Raw genomic sequence first — 26,524 nt, 5'->3', positions numbered from 1 at the left:
AGTTCGTGGCTCTTCCGTTCGGTTTAGCCACTGCTCCCAGAATTTTCACAAAGGTGCTAGGGTCCCTTCTAGTGGTTCTAAGACCAAGGGGCATTGCAATGGCACCTTACCTAGACGACATCCTAATCCAAGCGTCGTCCCTTTCCAGATCGAGGGCTCATACAGACATTGTATTAGATTTTCTCAGGTCTCACGGGTGGAAGGTGAACGTGGAAAAGAGTTCCCTGTCCCCGTCTACAAGAGTTCCATTTCTGGGAACAATAATAGATTCTGTAGAAATGAAGATTTTTCTGACAGAGGTCAGAAAATTAAAGCTTCTAAAGACTTGTCAAGTTCTTCAATCTATTCCTCAGCCTTCCATAGCTCAATGCATGGAAGTAATAGGTCTAATGGTTGCAGCAATGGACGTGGTTCCTTTTGCTCGAATTCATCTAAGACCATTGCAACTGTGCATGCTCAGACAGTGGAATGGGGATTATGCAGACTTGTCTTCCCAGATTCAAGTAGACCAGTTAACCAGAGACTCACTCCGTTGGTGGTTGACTCAGGATCACCTGTCCCAGGGAATGAGTTTCCGCAGACCAGAGTGGGTCATTGTCACGACCAACGCCAGTCTATTAGGCTGGGGTGCGGTCTGGGACTCCCTGAAAACTCAGGGTCTATGGTCTCGGGAAGAGTCTCTTCTCCCGATAAACATCCTGGAACTGAGAGCGATATTCAATGCGCTCCGGGCTTGGCCTCAACTAGCGAAGGCCAGATTCATAAGATTTCAGTCGGACAACATGACGACTGTAGCTTACATCAATCATCAGGGGGGAACAAAGAGTTCCTTGGCGATGAGAGAGGTATCCAAGATCATCAAATGGGCGGAGGATCACTCCTGCCATCTATCTGCAATTTACATCCCAGGAGTAGACAACTGGGAGGCGGATTATTTGAGTCGTCAGACTTTCCACCCAGGGGAGTGGGAACTCCACCCGGAGGTCTTTGCCCAGTTAACTCAATTATGGGGCATTCCAGACATGGATCTGATGGCATCTCGTCAGAACTTCAAGGTTCCTCGCTACGGGTCCAGATCCAGGGATCCCAAGGCGACACTAGTGGATGCATTAGTGGCGCCTTGGTCGTTCAACCTAGCTTATGTGTTTCCACCGTTCCCTCTCCTTCCCAGGCTCATAGCCAGGATCAAACAGGAGAAGGCCTCGGTGATTCTGATAGCTCCTGCGTGGCCACGCAGGACTTGGTATGCAGACCTGGTGAATATGTCATCGACTCGACCATGGAAGCTACCTTTGAGACAGGATCTTCTAGTACAAGGTCCATTCGAACATCCAAATCTAGTCTCTCTGCAGCTGACTGCTTGGAAATTGAACGCTTGATTTTATCTAAGCGTGGGTTTTCAGATTCAGTTATAGATACTCTGGTCCAAGCCAGAAAACCTGTGACTAGGAAAATTTACCATAAAATATGGAAAAAATATATCTGTTGGTGTGAATCCAAGGGATTCTCTTGGAGTAAAATTAAAATTCCTAGGATTCTCTCCTTTCTCCAAGAGGGTTTGGATAAAGGGTTGTCAGCGAGCTCTCTAAAAGGACAGATATCTGCTCTGTCTGTTTTGTTACACAAACGTCTGGCAGCAGTGCCAGATGTACAAGCATTTGTACAGGCCTTAGTCAGAATCAAGCCTGTTTACAGACCCATGACTCCTCCATGGAGTCTAAATTTAGTTCTTTCAGTTCTTCAAGGGGTTCCGTTTGAACCTTTACATTCCATAGATATTAAGTTACTATCTTGGAAAGTTCTGTTTTTGGTTGCTATTTATTCTGCTAGAAGAGTTTCTGAATTGTCTGCTCTGCAGTGTGATCCACCCTATCTGGTATTCCATGCAGATAAGGTTGTTTTGCGTACCAAACCTGGTTTTCTTCCAAAAGTGGTTTCCAACAGGAATATTAACCAGGAAATAGTTGTTCCTTCTCTGTGTCCGAATCCAGTTTCGAAGAAGGAACGTTTGTTACACAATTTAGATGTGGTCCGTGCTTTAAAATTCTATTTAGATGCAACAAAGGATTTCACACAGACTTCATCTTTGTTTGTCGTTTATTCTGGTAAGAGGAGAGGACAGAAAGCTACTGCTACCTCTTTCTTTTTGGCTGAAAAGCATCATCCGATTGGCTTATGAGACTGCCGGACGGCAGCCTCCTGAACGAATTACAGCTCACTCTACTAGAGCTGTGGCTTCCACATGGGCCTTCAAGAACGAGGCTTCTGTTGATCAGATATGTAAGGCAGCGACTTGGTCTTCTCTGCACACTTTTGCCAAATTTTACAAATTTGATACTTTTGGGAGAAAGGTTTTGCAAGCCGTGGTGCCTTCCGTTTAGGTAACCTGACTTGTTCCCTCCCTTCATCCGTGTCCTAAAGCTTTGGTATTGGTTCCCACAAGTAAGGATGAAGCCGTGGACCGGACACACCAATGTAGGAGAAAATAGAATTTATGCTTACCTGATAAATTTCTTTCTCCTACGGTGTGTCCGGTCCACGGCCCGCCCTGGTTTTTTAGTCAGGTTTCAAATTTTTTTCTATACACTACAGTCACCACGGCACCCTATGGTTTCTCCTTTTTCTCCTAACCGTCGGTCGAATGACTGGGGGGCAGAGCCAGAGGGGGAGCTATATGGGCAGCTTTTGCTGTGCTCTCTTTGCCATTTCCTGTTAGGGAAGAGAATATTCCCACAAGTAAGGATGAAGCCGTGGACCGGACACACCGTCCGAGAAAGAAATTTATCAGGTAAGCATAAATTCTGTTTTTATGAATGAAGCTTCTGTTGATCAGATTTGCAAAGCAACGACTTGGTTTTCTTTGCATACTTTTACTAAATTCTACCATTTTTATGTTTTCTCTTCTTCAGAAGCAGTTTTTGGTAGAATAGTACTTCAGGCAGCTGTTTCAGTTTGATTCTTCTGCTTTTAACTTCAGTTTTTTTTTTCATTATAAAAATTGAAACTTTTGTTTTGGGTAGTGGATTAATTTTTCAGCGGAATTGGCTGTCTTTATTTTATCCCTCCCTCTCTAGTGACTCTTGCGTGGAAGTTCCACATCTTGGGTATCTGCTATCCCATACGTCACTAGCTCATGGACTCTTGCTAATTACATGAAAGAAAACATAATTTATGTAAGAACTTACCTGATAAATTAATTTCTTTCATATTAGCAAGAGTCCATGAGGCCCACCCTTTTTTGTGGTGGTTATGATTTTTTTGTATAAAGTACAATTATTCCAATTCCTTATTTTTGATGCTTTCGCTCCTTTCTTATCACCCCACTTCTTGGCTATTCGTTAAACTGAATTGTGGGTGTGGTGAGGGGTGTATTTATAGGCATTTTTAAGGTTTGGGAAACTTTGCCCCTCCTGGTAGGAATGTATATCCCATACGTCACTAGCTCATGGACTCTTGCTAATATGAAAGAAATGAATTTATCAGGTAAGTTCTTACATAAATTATGTTTTTTATAGTCAGTGGGCCATTCAATAGGGTACAATACTGCGAGGTTTAGAGTTACACTTATCTAAAGGGTTACTTTGTTTAAGTACATAGACTACAATGTGCACTAAGACCAATAAGGCATGCTTTTCTGCAGACAAAACTATATGACTTCTTATAACTAATATGATCAACAAAAATAACACAAATATAAGAACATACAAAACAAGCAATATAAGTAACCAAGTTAAAACAATACTCACCTAATTTAATTGGTTGACCCTGTAACCGCATAACAGGTCCTCCATATCAACCGGCAAGGCACAGTCCAGAGAAGGATAGTCTTTATGTCCTGAAGACACACATCAGAGGAAACAGTCATGGATTACCCAGAGTCCAGTTCTGGGGCTGGTACCAGCATGCAAAGCAAAGAATGGATCCAAAGATAGTTCAGCAACTTTCGTTGCAGTATGGTGGTTAAAACAAGCTTGACAAAAGGTCTTTTATCTTCATTTTTTCTTTCTTTAAAGCTTTACTTGCATTCCATCTTCAATCTTTTGAAGAGTGCACTTATGGAATTTTGTCTGTACAGATTTTACCTAAATATGGAAACTAAAAAATAATTCAGTTAGTGTCTTTAATCTCTGGATACAGCTGCATAATCTCATCCTGCAAATACAAATATAGTGTTAAGAACCAAATAGAAAAATAAAACATTTTTAGGCATCTGAAATATGAGAGCAAAATAAAACACAGAAAGACAATGAAGAGATAGAAACCACCAGAGAGGGAAAAAGGAGTGGGGTATGGGTATACAGGCTACGACCGGGTGGCCATCAAGGTAGATGATGTCCGTGGCCAGATTCCCAATGAAAGAAAGTTCTAGACAATCCTAGGGACGTAGTGCATCCTGCATAGGGATAAGACATGGAAATTTAGGGCACAGCTGGTGGTTAGGCAATAACATTGTAATAGGAGATTCAAAACATTTTAGGTTCTCCTTCTTACCTAAAAACAATCACCCCTATCACATAAAGATACTCATCAATACTTTCCCCTTGTTTACGTGAAACATTCCATGTGGCACGCAAACACAACAGAACAAGAAACTAAAAGACAAATCATGCACTCCACTCATGCAGATACAATTCTCAATAGCAAGCAAAATCAAATACACTTCACTATTCAATATGCTATCCATACAGCACGCTTCCACACGCAGTCACAAAAGAGAAAAACATAAGTAAACATTTAAAACCAATTGTCCATTCCACACAACCAAACATTAACAGCCGACACAAACTCTAAACAACCACAATTAACCTGAAATTCAACACCTATACTGACATTCCCGGAAACACAGCACTCGCAAAACACTACAAATAATTAAAAACATCCCATAAGAATCATCTATACCCTGGCTCTGCAACGTCTACTATGTACAAGACTTTGATATCATACTAATGATGCAAATACTCAAACTCCAGTTGCATATTTTACAAATAAAATCCCTAACCATAAATTTACAAAAGAACACACAAACACCTAAGTATCCAAATGATGATACAGCCACTGTTTCATATATGTTAACCTTTTAAAGCCGTTATGCCGTTCTATTCCGTCATAATTAGATTGGGCTTTAAAGCCGTTATGATGGAATAGAACGTCATAAATAACGGCTGTCCTGAAGCCTTCTGTGCTTCAAGGATTTAATCGTGGTCTGGAGGGCGTTCCTAGGATTGTAGGGACGCCCCCCAGATGCGATCCAATAATTGAAATCTCGCGATCGTATGCACGATCGCGTAGTTTCAATTTGTCTACATCGGAACAGTTGTTCCGATGTAGGCACTTTAACCCTGTCACGAAAGGGTTAAATGTTTGCACATATTGTGTATTATTATTGTTTTTGTATTTTATTGTACCCTATTGTATCAATGCAATGTTTTGTGATCCCAGGACATACTTGAAAACGAGAGAAATCTCACTGTATCCTTCCTGGTAAAATATTTTATAAATAAATAAGTAAATAAAATAAATATAGCTCCTGCTTGCATGCACCATGCAAATCCACTGTTAAAGGGACAATCTAGTATAAATGAAACTTTCATTATTCAGATAGGACTTTTAATTTTAACCAAATTTCCAATGTACTTTTATCATCAAATTCACTTTTTTTTCTCTTGGTATTCTTAGTGTAAACTAAACATATCATATGCTAATTTCTAAGCCTTTGAGGGCTGCCTCTTATCACAGGCTTTTTAAATCTCTTTTCAACACAGAGACAAAATACACGTAAGCCATATAAATAAAACTGTGGGCTGGAAGAAGGCCCCTAGACACAAGGCAACTACAGAGGCAAAAAGTATATTGATATAACTGTGTCGGTTATGCAACACTGTGGAATGGGTAATAAAGGGATTATCTATCTTTAAAACAATAACAATTATATGGTAGACTGTCCCTTTCAATAAATCAGGTGTGGCACAAATAATTTGTGAAAAAACTGCTAGAATCCAGTCTATACCTTTTACATAACCAAAATTTGAACAACACCACAATTATTGGATCTAAATCTGTTTATAATTTGATATTCACCATTCTGCAGCTCTCTAGCCAAATATAACAATTGCATATAACACAAAAAAATAAGCTTTCTACTCAAGAATAACAATAAAATTCCCCTTTAAATTAGTCCCAATGATCCATTGGCCTTACTTATAATAAAAATGTATACTGACGCTCATTAAATAGCCTAAGCAAGCATAAGCAGCATAAAAACACACTCACAGTGGGATGCAGGCTAGTTAAAGGGACATTTTACCCAAATTTAAAAAATAATCTTTAATTGAAACTGCTAACACAGTTAAATATACTAGTGTTAGGCTTAGTAAACCTCATTGTCTTTTCTGTAAATATTTCCTTAAAATCTCAGATGTTAAATCAGTTTGCCTGTATCCCTTTAAATATTTTCACTCCTCTGTTTTTCTTGTTTGTTTTTTTTCCGCTAGTCTCACAGATCGCAACCCTAAGATTGTAGACAATATATCAATTCAGTTTGCATTACAGAGAGAATTAAGTTCTACTGCACAGTTCTACTGCTATCTAAACGGCAGATTTAAAAAGAATAATACAAAGAAAGGTCTCAAAAAAAATATATATATTTTGCAAACTACTAATACAGAGTTATTGCTGCTCCTGAACTCCTTTCACAAGAGTGAACTGGTCCTGTAAATAATAAAATGACAATTTTCTAGTGCTCTGTCTACGCACTGAACTCTGATTTTACAGACCAATATAAGATAAGGATTATCCGAAATTCAACCCATTACAATTTACATCAGCTATACACACACTTGCAAATGCAACTTCTCCTAAATTTTTTAGTATGCAGCTTGTATAACAAGTCATTGAAAATACACTAATATAAAAACAATTTTACAGTGGACTGTCCCTTTAAGGACTAACCATTCATCACGTAAATCTCATATATATACCCTAACCATAAGTTAGGCTGCTTGTATGATTTACCACACAAATTCCACCTCTGTACTGTAGCATGACCTGCAGATTGATTTACTTGCAACAGAAACGGACCCAAATACTTTTAGATAAAATTACAATTACAGCCTATAACTATATTTCATCTTTTGCACTAACTCCGTGCACAGATCTTACAAATACAACATACTTAACCCATTAATCATACCAGAAGAACTCTCATATTTACTAGAGCGTGACAAAAATCGCACACACCATCACACTTTCAAAGCCGTTACTCACTTGCAAAAAAACAATATCATATATTTATATGCCGAAAAACAATTATCACTTAAAACTAAAACTGCTTATTAATACCAAACGTACTTAAAAAAAACCTGCTTATGACTTTAAAGTTGTAACAATAAGACTTCAAAATACCTCATTACAACGTCTGATTTCCCAGCAGAGAAACAGAAACAAACATTTTTTTTTTACAGCGATACAGACACACAAGCCCATATCATCTCGCATACCAGAATTCACTCCCCCCTTTTTTCCTTTCCCTTCTCGGGAAAACATATCTTTCATAGTATAAAAAAGACATATAAAAATACCACAAGATTAACTTTTCACCAAGTTTAAAATGTATTTCAGTCAGAATCCGTGGAGAATGGCCATTTCTGCATAGATTGGGACAAAAATTTTCAAATACATTCTGTTTTTTGGTTTAGAGTAAATCTGTTACACGTCATACAAGCCACAGTGAGAACCGACAGACCATCACACATCATGCATCACAATATACAAAATTTCCTTTTCATTACTGTAAGCAAACAAAAAGTTTTACAAACGGAGCTGCTGTAACAGTTTTTTTTTCTGTTCTCTGATCTGTGTGCGCTCAGTGGCCCCCCTTTCTTTGCCCGCTACATTCTTTTAACACAGAGATTGCTCATTCCCCAGCAGTGCTTACTGACAGTATCTTGAAATGTTTCTGTCTTTAACAGAAACTATTAACCCTTTTGTAGACATAATATATGTAATCTTTCCTGTGCATTATTATCTATCAGCAGATCCCATTCCTCAACACCATAATAGCAACAATAATAAAATGCATAGCCACTTAATATTTTCTAAGCACAGCACAATTTTATAGCAATAAACAGCAAGATAAGCAAAGCAAAAGTCTCAGATATCACACACTAGCTCCAGGTGGGTACCAAAACTCTATAACAGGGAATGACTCTGGAAAACTTTAACACACGTGAGCCTCACTCACTGTGACAAAGCACTGCCAACTTGCACAGGGAACTTAACTTAAAACCTTCCGTCAAATTGCATGCTAACTCTTATCTCTTGCGCGCTTATCACAGACAGAACTACAATATCTGTCTTAAACCAGCACAGGACTATTAACCTGGCTGGAGGGGTTATCACAACTGCTGGCAGGACTTTAACCTCCGCAAACCTGCGCCTGTACCGCAGGAACCCCTGAACCCTTTATCATATATTACCAACACCTATTACAAGACTAAATTTAGGTTCAGATTCACAGAGGGAAAGCATGGTAAAAACACTCATACTCACCGACTCTGAATCCCACAAACTGACACCAGAATTGTTAGGTGTTATTCCCAGGTGGGGAGTGTCAGGTCAGGCCGAAGCCGCGGGCCCACTGTACCACCTGAAGCAGATGTAGATGATCTGATAAGGATCTCCTTAGAACAGATTCAGACCACGCAGCAATGATCCAAAGCTATTCATGTTTATTGAACAGTGCAAGCATGTCTTATAGACTTCAGTAACAGCATATGGGGTTAAGGGGATGACACGTTATGGCCGCGTCATTTTACACAGTTATACACAGTTAAACACAGTGTTATTCTAGAAATTCACTAGCTCATAAACAATATCTGATAGTCATAATAAACCATGCATCTGCGAAGACAACAAGGTCGCTGGACCATCTTGTTGATATAATATTCTTCTGGGCTTAAGGCCATGGAACTTCTACAAGGCTAACCGGCTAAAGAAAATACAATAACAAGCATATATTTCTCACTACAGAATGAACCATTATAATAAAGTCTAATCATTACAAAATGGATACCAATCATTACAAGATGGATGCGAAAAGACAAAATGGCGCCCAAGAACAAGATGGCGCTAGTCAGGTTCACACAATGTCCATGTGTAAAGGGGCACTAGTGCCCAATAATTAAAACTTTTTTAGTTTCACAGTCACGTGATCTTGTATCTCCCACTTGTGCAACTCAATGGCAGCTCATCTTTATCTTTCCCAATCTGAGCCTCCTAAAATTCTGTTGTTGTAAAAACACAGAAGAGGGCGCTTCATGTGCACATTAATAGGTCTTTCAATGATCAGCACGAAATAAAGCACAGGGTACTCACATGTAGTAGTAGCACCCCAATGTGCTGATAGATGCGTTCTGGAGACTCTCTGTTCTCCAGCTTTCTGATCACCGGGTACTGGAAATCCCAAGAAGGCGATGCTGTAATCAATGGTAGCTTTAAACATGCACTTAATCACCGGTTGCTTATATAAAAACAACTTTAATTAAAACAAAGTAAAAAAAAGTGCACAATATTGATGAGGGTTCAGAATAGACACTAGAATCCCTTCATCTGCAACGCATTTCTCGGCATGCAAGCCATTTAATCAGGCATCCTTTTTTATAGCTATATTTTGCAGGTCATCTTTTTAAATGGACTTCACTGTTATAAAGTCTATAGATTGAATGATGTTCCCACACATTTCTGCACATTCTGCATCCCGTTTATGTTCTCATCTGACAGATGCAATATAACTTGTATTTTGTGACTCCTCAGACAATTAAAACTCAGGTGGAAACCTCAGAGAAGCCAGCTGAAAATAATACGTCACCAACCACTCCTAAGCCAAAACGAGAAGAAAACCCACAGGTACCTCATCCAGTAATAACACCATATTATTTCTGAAAGAGCAAATTATATTATGTGTATTATTCTTTCTAAAGCAGAGCAAATTATATATTAATATTTTGTTTTATTTTTATTTTTTGTAATCAGAGAAAACTATATTATGTGTTTTTATTTTATTTATTTACTTTTTTTTTTTTTCATTTATTTTATTCAAGAAACTTGCCTTTATGGTGTCACTAGGATTGGTAACGCATGATCATTTAGAAGGTAAGAAAATCAAATTGACTTTTTTATTATTATTAGTGTTGTGTGTTTTTTAAATCATATTTTTCAAAATTGTCTTACTTTAGGGGACATGAGACAGTCTACTCCAGAATTTGTATGGTTTAAAAAAATAGATAATCCCTTTTATTACACATTCCACAGTTTTGCATAACCAACACTGTTATATTAATATATTTTTTTACCTCTGTGATTACCTTGTATCTAAGCCTCTGCACACTGCCCCCTCTTATTTCTGTTCTTGTGACAGACTTGCATTTTAGCCAATCAGTGCTGACTCATAAATAACTCCACGTGATTGGGCACAACGTTATCTTTATATGGCACATATGAATTGGCGCTGTCTAGCTTTTGAAAAATGTCAACATTTGCTGAGATTAGAGGCGGCCTTCAAGGGCTTAGAAATTTGCATATGAATCTACCTAGGTTTAACTTTCAACAAAGAATACTAAGAGACAAATTAAATTTGATGATAAAAGTAAATTAGAAAGTTGTTTAAAATTGCACACCCTTTCCGAATCATGAAAGTTTAATTTTGACTTGACTTGACTGGACCTTTAAGAGCCTTTTCATAGCACAGCTTATGCAGTTCATTATCAAGTGCATTTTTGTATGTATTTGTAAGCATTATGTTCTTGTGTATGTGTCTGAGCACTCCCATCTTATTCTATTACTTTGACCTTCTCTGTTTTTGTTTGTAGAAATTCAAAGTAAACGACAAGAACGGAAAAGAAGAACAACAGCCAATCCAGTATACAGTGGGGCCGTGTTTGAACCTGAGGTGAGCTGCTTGGTTACTTCTATAATAGCTGAACACATCAATTTTTTTCTTGTTAAAATGACATTGTAGTGGAAAAATTGCATTCTCTAATTTGTTAGAGCATGTAATATTTGCACTGCTCACCCTGGAGCTTTATCTGTGTGTTTAATTGACAGTAAACACCCTGAGATTGTTTATATAAAATGTTTAGTTGTATAATTAAACAACTTTACAATATACTTTCATTATTTATTTGGCTCCTTTTCATACAATTTAGCTCTGAAAATTTAGATTTTTTTTAATTTCAGTATTTAAAATGCACTCTTCTGACTTCTTAAGGCTAACCCTGACACATATATATGTCCCTATTTGGCTTTAGCTGATAATAGCTGCAAAGCAATTTACTAACTTTGACCATGGCTACCCTTGTTGACTCCTCAAAAAAAGGGAAATTGTGGGTGGAGTTTTCTACTGATAAACAATTGCAGTAAAAAGAATGTTAACTTGTTGTAAATACATTTAGACTTGGTTGGTATGTTATTCTACACCAAAACAACAGAAATGTCTTGTTATTACAAGGTGTTTACTGTCCCTTTTTTAACCCCTTTTTACTGGTTAAACACATAGTCCCACTCAGAAATCACAGAGATCTGCTGGTCCGAGGTAGGAAACCGCCGGTGAGCCAATTAACAGATGCAGTTGCATTACCCCACCAATCGCCAGCTGTATTTTGCTCTAAAACTCTATTCGGGCTGTATTCAGCTCTGTAAACTTTTTTACATAACCCAATGTATTGTATGTCAGACTTCTAAACAGCCGAGCATACATTAAAAAAAACAAACTGGGATGGGTTCTTACATTTTGGAAGTGCAGTTGCGTTTCAATGGACCTTGTAGTGTAAAAATGACAAGTTCACAATACATTTACTTTTGGTTATGGTTTTTAAGAAAATTAAATAAAAAATAAAAAAAACACGAATGCTCATCCATCTCTATTAACTGATGCAGTGGCAGACATTAGTTTTAATGTCTAGTTCTATAAATTTCTATCCACCAATTTCTATCCATGTCTCCCTGGTGCATGATCCGGTCTTTGTGTTACCATTTAAAAAGTTAAATATACATCCAGACTCAGTTGTTCTGCTAGAATGATGTTGGTAACAAACTATTTTGTAATATTGCAGCGTAAAAAAAGTGCAGTGACATACCTAAACAGCACAATGCCTCCAGGAACACGTAAACGAGGTAAGCCACCAAAGACTGCAATTTCTCCTTTTTCATGTTGCTTTCTCTCTCTCTCTCTCTCTCTCTCTCTCTCTCTCTCTCTCTCTCTCGCCTGGTCCTTGTGAAGTGTTGGCTTTGTGTTTTAGTGCATGTTCCTGAGATTTGAATGAGCTTACTCTACACTTCTGCTAATTAAATATTTTTAATAATACAATTTGTGTATTATACACTGAGACATATCTGTTAAAACTATTTTGCTTTTCTCTATACTTTAATAAACTGCAAGGGTTAAAGAGTTTAAGTGCAGCTTAATAAACAACTGGTAATATCAATACTCATTCTCTCAAGTTCTACTGTGACAGCTAATGAAGCTAATTTGCTTACTAGTAGTTGGTTATCTTCTAAAGCAATATGCAGAAGAACGCCAGATGGCAGTAATGTATTTTAATGCATTTTTTTTAGTACCTTTTTACAGAGTTATTTAGCTCACTGCTTTACTTTATTATTACTGCCTTTAATAATCCTAGAAGAGAGGGGATATATCAAAGTGTATTCTGGTCCCCAGATGGACTAATTTTTCTGCTGGTAGTTAGTCTGATCCCATGAACTTCAAGAAGAGATTTTAGTGTTGGAGAAGGTAGCACATTTTGGAGCTTCTGCTCCAAATCCATTTTTTTATTCCAGGACATTATTCACAAATATCCTTCCATTTCTCATGTTTAGGTGTTGTTATACAGATCAGCCTTTTTCTCACTACACTTCAGTCATGTATATTTGCTTGTTCTGCTTTGACTAGTGTATACTGAATACCATTTTCCTTACTGAAATTGTTTGTAACAACCTCTTCAATAGAGGTGACCCATCTCCGTTTTAACAATGTATAATATGCAGTCCACTAGAAGAAGGCAGCTCCTGTGTTCTTAAACTTTATTTCTTCTACTAGATACGAGTCCACGGATTCATCCTTACTTGTGAGATATTATCCTCCTGCTAACAGGAAGTGGCAAAGAGCACCACAGCAGAGCTGTATATATAGCTCCTCCCTTCTCTCCATCCCCAGTCATTCTCTTTGCCTATACTAAGTAATAGGAAGAGGTAAAGTGAAAGAGGTGTTAAAATGATAGTTTTTATTTTCTTCAAGCAAGAATTTTTTTATTTTAAATGGTAGCGGTGAGTGCTATTTTTTCTCAGGCAGCAGATGGATGAAGATTTCTGCCTGGAGACTGATGATCTTAGCAATTGTCACTAAGATCCAGAGAAGTTCCCACAGAATGGCTGAGGAGTACTTGAGAAACTTCAGTGTGGGGAACGTTTTTTCATGCTACAAGCATTGAGGTATGTTCATTCATTTTTTTCTGGAGAGGCTGTGTTATTTCAGAACTGGCTGACAGTATTCCCATATGGGAAGGGGTAAGCAGTAATCCTACATGTGATAGAACGGTTTTACTGGGACCTGTATGTTATGGGCTGAAAATGGTTGACACTGATAACATAATGTTTTTTGTGCAAAACGATTTTATGTTTAGAGGGCAACTTAACATTTTTGTGTGTAAACGTTTTTATGTGTGATGGCACTGGAGGGTTTCACATGGCTTTCAATATTAGGTTGGGTATATGAAAACTCACATGGCTAGGTTCTAGACCGCTTTCCAGCGGTTTTTACTAGGCAGAGAGACATCGATATCGATGGGCGGGGCCTAATTTCGCGTCTCAGATGCGCAGTTGAATTTCCTATGCAAGCAGCAAGCTCCAGCTCCGGTGGGCCTAAACTGAAAGATTTGGCCTAAACGAAGTGATAGAGTGAATTAACAGACCCCTGAGGGCAGGTAGGCGCCACAGCAAAGCTGTGGCGAGGTGCAGGGGGTTGACTTTTAATTTCATAACGCTTTTGAGTGACGTTTTTTTCCATTAAGGGTTAAGCATACCTTGTGGTGCAATCTTAGCTGGCAAGATAAGACACATATATACTAAAATTGTGATAATTATAACATTTTAGAGCAGTTTTGGAAAATTTGTACGCTTTTTTACTCTTAAAGGCGCAGTACCGTTTTTCAGATTGTTGTTTTTTTCACTAAATAAAGAGTTTTCAAGACTGTGGTCATTACTAGTCTGTTTCAACATGTCTGACATTGAGGAAAGTCAATGTTCTATGTGTTTAGAAGCCATTGTGGAACCCCCACTTAAAATGTGTCTTTCATGTACTGAAAGGGCCTTACATTGCAAAGAACATATTTTAGGTGATAGAAGTATGTCTCAGGATGATTCTCAGTCTGAAGAGAATCAGGTTATGCCATCCAATTCTCCTCAAGAGTCACAACCTTTAATGCCCGCTCAAGTGACGCCTAGTACTTCTAGGGCGTCTAATTCTTTTACCCTGCAAGATATGGCTGCAGTTATGTCTACTACCCTCACAGAGATATTATCTAAATTGCCAGGTTTACAGGGTAAGCGCAGCAGGTCAGGTATTAGAGTAAATACTGAGCCCTCTGATGCTTTATTGGCCATCTCCGATGTACCCTCACAGTGTTCTGATTTAGGGGTTGGGGAATTGCTGTCTGAGGGAGAGCTTTCAGACTCAGGAAAGATGTTCCCTCAAACAGACTCGGATGTGACGGCGTTTAAGCTTGAACACCTCCGCCTGTTACTCTGGGAGGTTTTAGCGACTCTGGATGATTGTGACCCTATTGTAATCCCACCAGAGAAATTGTGTAAAATGGATAAATATCTAGAGGTCCCTACTTACACTAATGTTTTTCCAGTCCCTAGAAGGATTTCGGACATTGTTACTAAGGAATAGGATAGACCAGGCATTCCGTTCTCTCCCCCTCCTACTTTTAAGAAAATGTTTCCCATATCTGACACCATTAGGGATTTGTGGCAGATGGTCCCTAAGGTGGAGGGAGCTATTTCTACCTTGGCTAAGCGTACAACTATACCTATTGAGGACAGTTGTGTTTTCAAAGATCCTATGGATAAAAAATTAGAGGGTCTTTTAAAGAAATTGTTTATTCATCAGGGTTTTCTGCTACAACCTATAGCGTGCATTGTTCCAGTAACTACTGCAGCAGCTTTTTGGTTTGAGGCTCTAGAATAGTCTCTTAAGGTTGAGACCCCATTAGATGATATTTTGGATAGAATTAAGGCTCTCAAGCTAGCTAATTCTTTTATTACTGATACCCCTTTTCAAATGGCTAAATTAGCGGCAAAGAATGCAGGCTTTGCCATTTTAGCGCGTAGAGCGTTATGGCTTAAGTCTTGGTCCCTATTCGGGCCTGAACTAAAGGAGATCATCTCCGACATTACTGGAGGTAAAGGTCATGCCCTTCCACAGGACAAGACGGTTAAGATGAGGGTCAAACAAAATAATTTACGTTCTTTTCGAAACTTTCAAAGTGGACCCTCTACTTCCTCCTCCGCCACAAAGCAGGAGGGGAATTTTGCACAATCCAAATCAGTCTGGAGACCTAACCAGACCTGAAATAAGGGTAAACAGTCCAAGAAGCCCGCTGCTGCTACCAAGACAGCATGAAGGGGCGGCCCCCGATCCGGGACCGAATCTAGAAGGGGGCAGACTTTCTCTCTTCGCTCAAGCTTGGGCAAGGGACGTTCAGGATCCCTGGGCATTAGAAATCGTGACCCAGGGGGTATCAACTAGAATTCAAGGATTTTCTGCCAAGAGGGAGATTTCATCTTCTACGTTTGTCTGTAGACCAGACAAAAAGAGGGGCGTTCTTACGCTGTGTAGAATACCTATATACCATGGGTGTAATCTGCCCAGTTCCAAAACTAGAACAGGGGCAGGGGTTTTACTCAAATCTGTTCGTGGTTCCCAAAAAAGAGGGAACTTTCAGACCGATTTTAGATCTCAAATGCCTAAACAAATTTCTCAGAGTCCCAACGTTCAAGATGGAGACCATTCAAACTATTTTACCAATGATCCAGGAGGGTCAATATATGACTACCGTGGACTTAAAGGATGCGTATCTTCACATTCCTATCCACAGAGATCATCACCAGTTTCTCAGGTTCACCGTCCTGGACACAAACTACCAGTTTGTGGCACTCCCTTTCGGGTTGGCCACAGCTCCCAGAATTTTCACAAAGGTGTTAGGGTCCCTTCTGGCGGTTCTAAGGCCGCGAGGCATAGCAGTAGCGCCCTATCTGGACGATATCTTGATTCACGCGTCAACTTACCATCTAGCCAAATCTCACACTGACATCGTGCTGGCTTTTCTAAGAACTCACGGGTGGAAGGTGAATATACAAAAGAGTTCACTAGTTCCACTGACAAGAGTTCCATTCCTAGGAACTCTGATAGACTCGGTAGATATGAAAATATTTCTGACGGAGGTCAGAAAGTCAAAGATCTTAACTACTTGCCGGGCACTTCGGTCCACTCCTCAACCATCAGTGGCGCAGTGTATGGAGGTCATTGGATTAATGGTAGCGGCAATGGACATCGTTCCGTTTGCTCGCTTACATCTCAGACCACTGCAGCTGTGCATGCTAATACAGTGGAATGGGGATTATGCGGATTTATCTCCTCAGATAAATCAGGATATAGAGACCAGAGACTCTCTTCTTTGGTGGTTGTCACAGGATCATCTGTCCCAGGGAATGTGCTTCCGCAGACCGACATGGGTCATAGTGACGACAGACGCCAGCCTCTTGGGCTGGGGTGCAGTCTGGAATTCCCTGAAGGCTCAGGGTGTTTGGACTCAGGAGGAGTCCCTACTTCCAATCAATATTCTGGAACTGAGAGCAATACTCAACACGCTTCAAGCGTGGTCTCAGTTGGCTTTGGCCAAATTCATAAGGTTCCAGTCGGACAATATCACGACTGTAGCATATATCAATCATTAAGGGGGAACAAAGAGTTCTCTAGCAATGATAGAGGTTTCCAAGATAATTCGATGGGCAGAGACGCACTCTTGCCATCGATCAGCAATCTACATCCCAGGAGTGGAGAACTGGGAAGCGGATTTTCGTCAGACTTTTCATCCGGGGGAGTGGGAGCTCCATCCGGAGGTGTTTGCGACATTGATTCGTCAATGGGGCACACCGGAATTGGATCTGATGGCATCTCGTCAGAATGCCAAACTTCCTTGTTACGGATCCAGATCAAGGGATCCCCAAGCAGTACTGATAGATGCTCTAGCAGTACCCTGGTCGTTCAACCTGGCTTATGCGTTTCCTCCTTTTCCTCTCCTGCCTCGTCTGATTGCCAGAATCAAACAGCAGAGGGCTTCGCTAATCTTGATAGCACCTGCGTGGCCATGCAGGACTTGGTATGCAGATCTAGTGGAAATGTCATCTCTGCCACCATGGAAACTGCCACTGAGACAGAACCTTCTCATTCAAAGTCCGTTCCAACATCCAAATCTAAATTCTCTGCAGCTGACTGCCTGGAGATTGAACGCTTGATTTTATCTAAGCGGGATTCTCTGAGTCGGTTATTAATACCTTGATTCAGGCTCGGAAGCCTGTCACTAGGAAAATTTACCATAAGATATGGCGTAAATATCTTTATTGATGTGAATCCAAGGGCTACTCATTGAGTAGGGTTAGGATTCCTAAGATTTTGTCCTTTCTCCAAGAAGGATTGGAGAAGGGATTATCGGCTAGTTCCTTAAATGGATACATTTCTGCTTTGTCAATTTTACTACACAAGCGTCTGGCGGATGTCCCAGACGTTCAGTCTTTGTCAGGCTTTAGTCAGAATCAAGCCTGTTTTTAAACCTGTTACTCCGCCATGGAGTTTGAATTTAGTTCAAAATGTTCTTCAAGGGGTTCCGTTTGAACCTATACATTCCATAGATATTAAGCTTTTATGTTGGAAAGTTTTGTTTTTAGTTGCTATCTCTTCTGCTTGAAGTTTCTGAGCTTTCTGCATTACAATGCGACTCGCCGTATCTTATATTCCATTCTGATAAGGTGGTTTTGCGTACTAAACCTGGATTCCTTCCTAAGGTTGTTTCAAATAAGAATATTAATCAGGAAATTGTTGTTCCTTCTCTATGTCCTAATCCTTCTTCTAAGAAGGAGCGTCTGTTACATAATCTGGACGTGGTTCGTGCCTTGAAGTTTTAATTACAAGCGACCAAGTATTTCCGTCAAACATCTTCTCTATTTGTTGTTTATTCTGGAGAGCGTAGGGGTCAAAAAGCTACGGCTACCTCTCTTTCTTTTTGGCTGAAAAGCATCATCCGTTTGGCATACAAGACTGCTGGACAGCAGCCTCCTGAAAAGTTTGCAGCTCATTCTACTAGAGCGGTGGCTTCCACATGGGCTTTTAAAAACGATGCTTCTGTTGAACAGATTTGTAAGGCTGCGACTTGGTCCTCCCTTCATACCTTTTCCAAATTTTACAAATTTGATACTTTTGCTTCTTCTGAGGCTATTTTTGGGAGAAAAGTTCTTCAAGCAGTGGTGCCTTCTGTTTAGGTATCTGTCTTGTCCCTCCCGTTGATCCGTGTCCTGTTGCTTTGGTATTGTATCCCACAACTAAGGATGAATCCGTGGACTCGTCGTATCTAGTAGAAGAAAAGGAAATTTATGCTTACCTGATAAATTGATTTCTTCTACGATATGACGAGTCCACGGCCCTCCCTGTCATATTAGACAGATTATATTTTTGTTTTCACAACTGCAGTCACCTCTGCACCTTTTAGCTTTTCTTTTTTCTTCCTATACCTTTGGTCGAATGACTGGGGGTGGAGAGAAGGGATGAGCTATATATACAGCTCTGATGTGGTGCTCTTTGCCACTTCCTGTTAGCAGGAGGATAATATCCCACAAGTAAGGATGAATCCGTGGACTTGTCGTATCGTAGAAGAAATCAATTTATCAGGTAAGCATAAATTTCCTTTTTGCTACTTGATATTCATGTAAGATAATTCCACATTTATTTCAGCTGTAGCTGGGTTTTTTTTTTACTATCCTCTGGTTCTTTAAGTAATTTGCACATCTCTAGTTTTCCATGCAAAATTCCACAAGGTTGCAATCATCCTTCAGCAGTGCTTCAAAGTTTTCTGATACTAGCTGTGTTGTTTTGTAGCAGTGATGGCACAGGTGCACACTTAAAGACACTGAACCCAAATTTTTTCTTCAATGATTCAGATAGAGCATGCAATTTTAAGCAACTTTCTCATTTACTCCTATTATCAATTTTTCTTCATTCTCTTGCTATCTTAATTTGAAAAGCAAGAATGTAAGTTTAGAAGCCGGACCATTTTTGGTTCACAAACTGGGTTGTGCTTGCCTATTGGTGGCTAAATGTACCCACCATTCAGCAAGTGCTGTCCAGGTTCTAAACCAAAAATGGGCTGGCTCCTTAGCTTAGATGCCTTCTTTTTCAAATAAAGATAGCTAGAGAACGAAGAACAATTGATAATAGGAATAAATTATAATATTGCTTAAAATTGCATGCTCTATCTCAATCATGACAGAAAAAAATGCGTTTAAACCAAAAACTTTTCTTTCATGATTCAGATATACCACATATTTGTAAACAACTTTCCAATTTACGTCTATTATCAATTTTTCTTCATTCTCTTGGTATCCTGTCTTGAAGAAATAGCAATGCACCACTGGGAGCTAGCAGAACACATCAGTAAGCCTATCACAAGAGGCATACTTGTGCAGCCACCAATCAGCAGCTAGATCCCAGCTTCTGAGAGTACCTAGGTATACTTTTCAACAAATGAAGCCGAGAACAAAGAGAAATATATAAAATAAGTAAAGTTGTTTAAAATTGTTTGCTCTATCTGAATCAAAAAATAAAATTTGGGGGTTTCACTGTATGAGTGTGCCTTCTTTTAGGACCCAAAGCATTTCCTCCCTTTGTATTCTAAGAACTATCAAAATATATCTGGATTCTGCCTTGAATTACTCCAGTCCTTTTAGTTCTGATGACTTTTTAACCCCTTAATGACCACAGCACTTTTCCATTTTCTGTCCGTTTGGGACCAAGGCTATTTTTACATTTTTGCGGTGTTTGTGTTTAGCTGTAATTTCCCTCTTACTCATTTACTGTACCCACACATATTACATACCGTTTTTCTCGCCATTAAATTAACTTTCTAAAAATACCATTATTTTCATCATATCTTATAATTTACTATAAAAAAAATTATAAAATATGAGGAAAAAATGGAAAAAAACACACTTTTTTTAACTTTGACCCCCAAAATCTGTTACACATCTACAACCACCAAAAAAAAAACATGCTAAATAGTTTCTAAATTTTGTCCTGAGTTTAGAAATACCTAATATTTACATGTTCTTTGCTTTTTTTGAAAGCTATAGGGCCATAAATACAAGTAGCATTTTGCTATTTCCAAACTACTTTTTTTCAAAATTAGCGCTAGTTACATTGGAACACTAATATCTTTCAGGAATCCCTGAATATCTATTGACATGTATATATTTTTTTTTAGAAGACATCCCAAAGTATTAATCTAGGCCAATTTTGGTATATTTCATGCCACCATTTCACCGCCAAATGCGATCAAATACAAAATATCGTTCACTTTTTCACAAATTTTTTCACAAACTTTCGGTTTCTCACTGAAATTATTTACAAACAGATTGTGCAATTATGGCACAAATGGTTGTAAATGCTTCTCTGGGATCCCCTTTGTTCAGAAATAGCAGACATATATGGCTTTGGCATTGCTTTTTGGTAATTAGAAGGCCGCTAAATGCCGCTGCGCACCACACGTGTATTATGCCCAGCAGTGCAGGGGTTAATTAGGGAGCTTGTAGGGAGCTTGTATGGTTAATTTTAGCTTTAGTGTAGTGTAGTAGACAACCCAAAGTAATGATCTAGGCCCATTTTGGTATATTTCATGCCACCATTTCACCGCCAAATGCGATCAAATAAAAAAAAAACGTTAAATTTTTCACAATTTTAGGATTCTCACTGAAATCATTTACAAACAGCTTGTGCAATTATGGCACAAATGGTTGTAAATGCTTCTCTGGGATCCCCTTTGTTCAGAAATAGCAGATATATATGACTTTGGTGTTGCTTTCTGGTAATTAGAAGGCCGCAAAATGCTGCTGCGCATCACACGTGTATTATGGCTAGCAGTGAAGGGGTTAATTAGGAAGTTTGTAGGGAGCTTGCAGGGTTAATTTTAGCTTTAGTGTAGAGATCAGCCTCCCACCTGACACATCAGACCCCCTGATCCCTCCCAAACAGCTCCCTTCCCTCCCCCACCCCACAATTGTCCCCGCCATCTTAAGTACTGGCAGAAAGTCTGCCAGTACTAAAATAAAAGCTTTTTGGGGGGTATAGGTTGTTTTTTTTTTTTAAAATAATAATTATTCTGCTGTATAGGACCCCCCTTAGCCTCCAACCTCCCTGATCCCCCCCAAAACAGCTTTGTAACCTTCCCTATCTGCCTTATTGGGGCCATCTTGGGTACTGGCAGCTGTCTGCCAGTACCCAGCTTATACAAAAAAGTGCTTTTTTCTCCAACATAGGTGTGTCCGGTCCACGGCGTCATCCTTACTTGTGGGATATTCTCCTCCCCAACAGGAAATGGCAAAGAGCCCAGCAAAGCTGGTCACATGATCCCTCCTAGGCTCCGCCTACCCCAGTCATTCTCTTTGCCGTTGTACAGGCAACATCTCCACGGAGATGGCTTAGAGTTTTTTAGTGTTTAACTGTAGTTTTTATTATTCAATCAAGAGTTTGTTATTTTGAAATAGTGCTGGTATGTACTATTTACTCAGAAACAGAAAAGAGATGAAGATTTCTGTTTGTATGAGGAAAATGATTTTAGCAACCGTAACTAAAATCCATGGCTGTTCCACACAGGACTGTTGAGAGCTATTAACTTCAGTTGGGGGAACAGTATGCAGTCTCTTGCTGCTTGAGGTATGACACATTCTAACAAGACGATGTAATGCTGGAAGCTGTCATTTTCCCTATGGGATCCGGTAAGCCATGTTTATTACGATCATAAATAAGGGCTTCACAAGGGCTTATTAAGACTGTAGACTTTTCTGGGCTAAATCGATTCATTATTAACACATATTTAGCCTTGAGGAATCATTTTATCTGGGTATTTGATATAAGAATATCGGCAGGCACTGTATTAGACACCTTTTTCCTTAGGGGCTTTCCCAAAGCATAAGCAGAGCCTCATTTTCGCGCCGGTGTGGCGCACTTGTTTTTGAGAAGCATGGCATGCAGTCGCATGTGTGAGGAGCTCTGATACTTAGAAAAGACTTTCTGAAGGCGTCATTTGGTATCGTATTCCCCTTTGGGCTTGGTTGGGTCTCAGCAAAGCAGATACCAGGGACTGTAAAGGGGTTAAAGTTTAAAACGGCTCCGGTTCCGTTATTTTAAGGGTTAAAGCTTCCAAATTTGGTGTGCAATACTTTTAAGGCTTTAAGACACTGTGGTGAAAATTTGGTGAATTTTGCACAATTCCTTCATGTTTTTTCGCAATTGCAGTAATAAAGTGTGTTCAGTTTAAAATTTAAAGTGACAGTAACGGTTTTATTTTAAAACGTTTTTGTACTTTGTTATCAAGTTTATGCCTGTTTAACATGTCTGAACTACCAGATAGACTGTGTTCTGAATGTGGGGAAGCCAGAATTCCTATTCATTTAAATAAATGTGATTTATGTGATAATGACAATGATGCCCAAGATGATTCCTCAAGTGAGGGGAGTAAGCATGGTACTGCATCATTCCCTCCTTCGTCTACACGAGTCTTGCCCACTCAGGAGGCCCCTAGTACATCTAGCGCGCCAATACTCCTTACTATGCAACAATTAACGGCTGTAATGGATAATTCTGTCAAAAACATTTTAGCCCAAATGAACACTTGTCAGCGTAAGCGCGGCTGCTCTGTTTTAGATACTGAAGAGCATGGCAACGCTGATACTAATATCTCTGAAGGGCCCCTAACCCAGTCTGATGGGGCCAGGGAGGTTTTGTCTGAGGGAGAAATTACTGATTCAGGGAACATTTCTCAACAGGCTGAACCTGATGTGATTGCATTTAAATTTAAGTTGGAACATCTCCGCATTCTGCTTAAGGAGGTATTATCCACTCTGGATGATTGTGACAAGTTGGTCATCCCAGAGAAACTATGTAAAATGGACAAGTTCCTAGAGGTGCCGGGGCTCCCAGAAGCTTTTCCTATACCCAAGCGGGTGGCGGACATTGTTAATAAAGAATGGGAAAGGCCCGGTATTCCTTTCGTCCCTCCCCCCATATTTAAAAAATTGTTTCCTTTGGTCGACCCCAGAAAGGACTTATGGCAGACAGTCCCCAAGGTCGAGGGAGCGGTTTCCACTTTAAACAAACGCACCACTATACCCATAGAGGATAGTTGTGCTTTCAAAGATCCTATGGATAAAAAATTAGAAGGTTTGCTTAAAAAGATGTTTGTTCAGCAGGGTTACCTTCTACAACCAATTGCATGCATTGTCCCTGTCGCTACAGCCGCATGTTTCTGGTTCGATGAGCTGATAAAGGCGGTCGATAGTGATTCTCCTCCTTATGAGGAGATTATGGACAGAATCAATGCTCTCAAATTGGCTAATTCTTTCACCCTAGACGCCACTTTGCAATTGGCTAGGTTAGCGGCTAAGAATTCTGGGTTTGCTATTGTGGCGCGCAGAGCGCTTTGGTTGAAATCTTGGTCGGCTGATGCGTCTTCCAAGAACAAGCTACTTAACATTCCTTTCAAGGGGAAAACGCTGTTTGGCCCTGACTTGAAAGAGATTATCTCTGATATCACTGGGGGTAAGGGCCACGCCCTTCCTCAGGATCGGCCTTTCAAGGCAAAAAATAAACCTAATTTTCGTCCCTTTCGTAGAAACGGACCAGCCCGAGGTGCTACGTCCTCTAAGCAAGAGGGTAATACTTCTCAAGCCAAGCCAGCTTGGAGACCAATGCAAGGCTGGAACAAGGGAAAGCAGGCCAAGAAACCTGCCACTGCTACCAAGACTGCATGAAATGTTGGCCCCCGATCCGGGACCGGATCTGGTGGGGGGCAGACTCTCTCTCTTCGCTCAGGCTTGGGCAAGAGATGTTCTGGATCCTTGGGCGCTAGAAATAGTCTCCCAAGGTTATCTTCTGGAATTCAAGGGACTTCCCCCAAGGGGGAGGTTCCACAGGTCTCAGTTGTCTTCAGACCACATAAAAAGACAGGCATTCTTACATTGTGTAGAAGACTTGTTAAAAATGGGAGTGATTCATCCTGTTCCATTAAGAGAACAAGGGATGGGGTTCTACTCCAATCTGTTCATAGTTCCCAAAAAAGAGGGAACGTTCAGACCAATCTTAGATCTCAAGATCTTAAACAAGTTTCTCAAGGTTCCATCGTTCAAGATGGAAACCATTCGAACTATTCTTCCTTCCATCCAGGAAGGTCAATTCATGACCACGGTGGATTTAAAGGATGCGTATCTACATATTCCTATCCACAAGGAACATCATCGGTTCCTAAGGTTCGCATTCCTGGACAAGCATTACCAGTTCGTGGCGCTTCCTTTCGGATTAGCCACTGCTCCAAGGATTTTCACAAAGGTACTAGGGTCCCTTCTAGCTGTGCTAAGACCAAGGGGCATTGCTGTAGTACCTTACTTGGACGACATTCTGATTCAAGCGTCGTCCCTTCCTCAAGCAAAGGCTCACACGGACATCGTCCTGGCCTTTCTCAGATCTCACGGATGGAAAGTGAACGTGGAAAAGAGTTCTCTATCTCCGTCAACAAGGGTTCCCTTCTTGGGAACAATAATAGACTCCTTAGAAATGAGGATATTTCTGACAGAGGCCAGAAAAACAAAGCTTCTAGACTCTTGTCGGATACTTCATTCCGTTCCTCTTCCTTCCATAGCTCAGTGCATGGAAGTGATCGGGTTGATGGTAGCGGCTATGGACATAGTTCCTTTTGCGCGCATTCATCTAAGACCATTACAACTGTGCATGCTCAGTCAGTGGAATGGGGATTATACAGACTTGTCTCCGAAGATACAAGTAAATCAGAGGACCAGAGACTCACTCCGTTGGTGGCTGTCCCTGGACAACCTGTCACAAGGGATGACATTCCGCAGACCAGAGTGGGTCATTGTCACGACCGACGCCAGTCTGATGGGCTGGGGCGCGGTCTGGGGATCCCTGAAAGCTCAGGGTCTTTGGTCTCGGGAAGAATCTCTTCTACCGATAAATATTCTGGAACTGAGAGCGATATTCAATGCTCTCAAGGCTTGGCCTCAGCTAGCGAGGGCCAAGTTCATACGGTTTCAATCAGACAACATGACAACTGTTGCGTACATCAACCATCAGGGGGGAACAAGGAGTTCCCTAGCGATGGAAGAAGTGACCAAAATCATTCTATGGGCGGAGTCTCACTCCTGCCACCTGTCCGCTATCCACATCCCAGGAGTGGAAAATTGGGAAGCGGATTTTCTGAGTCGTCAGACATTGCATCCGGGGGAGTGGGAACTCCATCCGGAAATCTTTGCCCAAGTCACTCAGCTGTGGGGCATTCCAGACATGGATCTGATGGCCTCTCGTCAGAACTTCAAAGTTCCTTGCTACGGGTCCAGATCCAGGGATCCCAAGGCGGCTCTAGTGGATGCACTAGTAGCACCTTGGACCTTCAAACTAGCTTATGTGTTCCCGCCGTTCCCTCTCATCCCCAGGCTGGTAGCCAGGATCAATCAGGAGAGGGCGTCGGTGATCTTGATAGCTCCTGCGTGGCCACGCAGGACTTGGTATGCAGATCTGGTGAATATGTCATCGGCTCCACCTTGGAAGCTACCTTTGAGACGAGACCTTCTTGTTCAGGGTCCGTTCGAACATCCGAACCTGGTTTCACTCCAGCTGACTGCTTGGAGATTGAACGCTTGATCTTATCGAAGCGAGGGTTCTCAGATTCTGTTATCGATACTCTTGTTCAGGCCAGAAAGCCTGTAACTAGAAAGATTTACCACAAAATTTGGAAAAAATATATCTGTTGGTGTGAATCTAAAGGATTCCCTTGGGACAAGGTTAAGATTCCTAAGATTCTATCCTTCCTTCAAGAAGGATTGGAAAAAGGATTATCTGCAAGTTCCCTGAAGGGACAGATTTCTGCCTTGTCTGTGTTACTTCACAAAAAGCTGGCAGCTGTGCCAGATGTTCAAGCCTTTGTTCAGGCTCTGGTTAGAATTAAGCCTGTTTACAAACCTTTGACTCCTCCTTGGAGTCTCAATTTAGTTCTTTCAGTTCTTCAGGGGGTTCCGTTTGAACCCTTACATTCCGTTGATATTAAGTTATTATCTTGGAAAGTTTTGTTTTTAGTTGCAATTTCTTCTGCTAGAAGAGTTTCAGAATTATCTGCTCTGCAGTGTTCTCCTCCTTATC

The 26,524-nt window shown here is 40.3% G+C and overlaps 1 protein-coding gene across 1 annotated transcript in view; it reads left to right on the top strand.

The window, feature by feature from the left end:
* PHF21A (PHD finger protein 21A) overlaps positions 1 to 26,524 on the top strand; it is a 631,407-nt gene that overhangs the window by 435,804 nt on the left and 169,079 nt on the right. The window contains exons 9-12 of the mRNA XM_053720295.1: positions 9,811 to 9,903; positions 10,098 to 10,149; positions 10,866 to 10,945; positions 12,108 to 12,168. Of these exons, the coding sequence (XP_053576270.1) occupies positions 9,811 to 9,903; positions 10,098 to 10,149; positions 10,866 to 10,945; positions 12,108 to 12,168 (286 nt within the window). The remainder of the gene's footprint in view (positions 1 to 9,810; positions 9,904 to 10,097; positions 10,150 to 10,865; positions 10,946 to 12,107; positions 12,169 to 26,524) is intronic.

The sequence above is a fragment of the Bombina bombina genome, chromosome 7 (genome assembly GCF_027579735.1).
Source record: "Bombina bombina isolate aBomBom1 chromosome 7, aBomBom1.pri, whole genome shotgun sequence".
Taxonomy (NCBI): Eukaryota; Metazoa; Chordata; class Amphibia; order Anura; family Bombinatoridae; genus Bombina; species Bombina bombina.
Note: the sequence above shows the minus strand (reverse complement) of the source record. Positions and strands in the feature narration are given on the sequence as shown.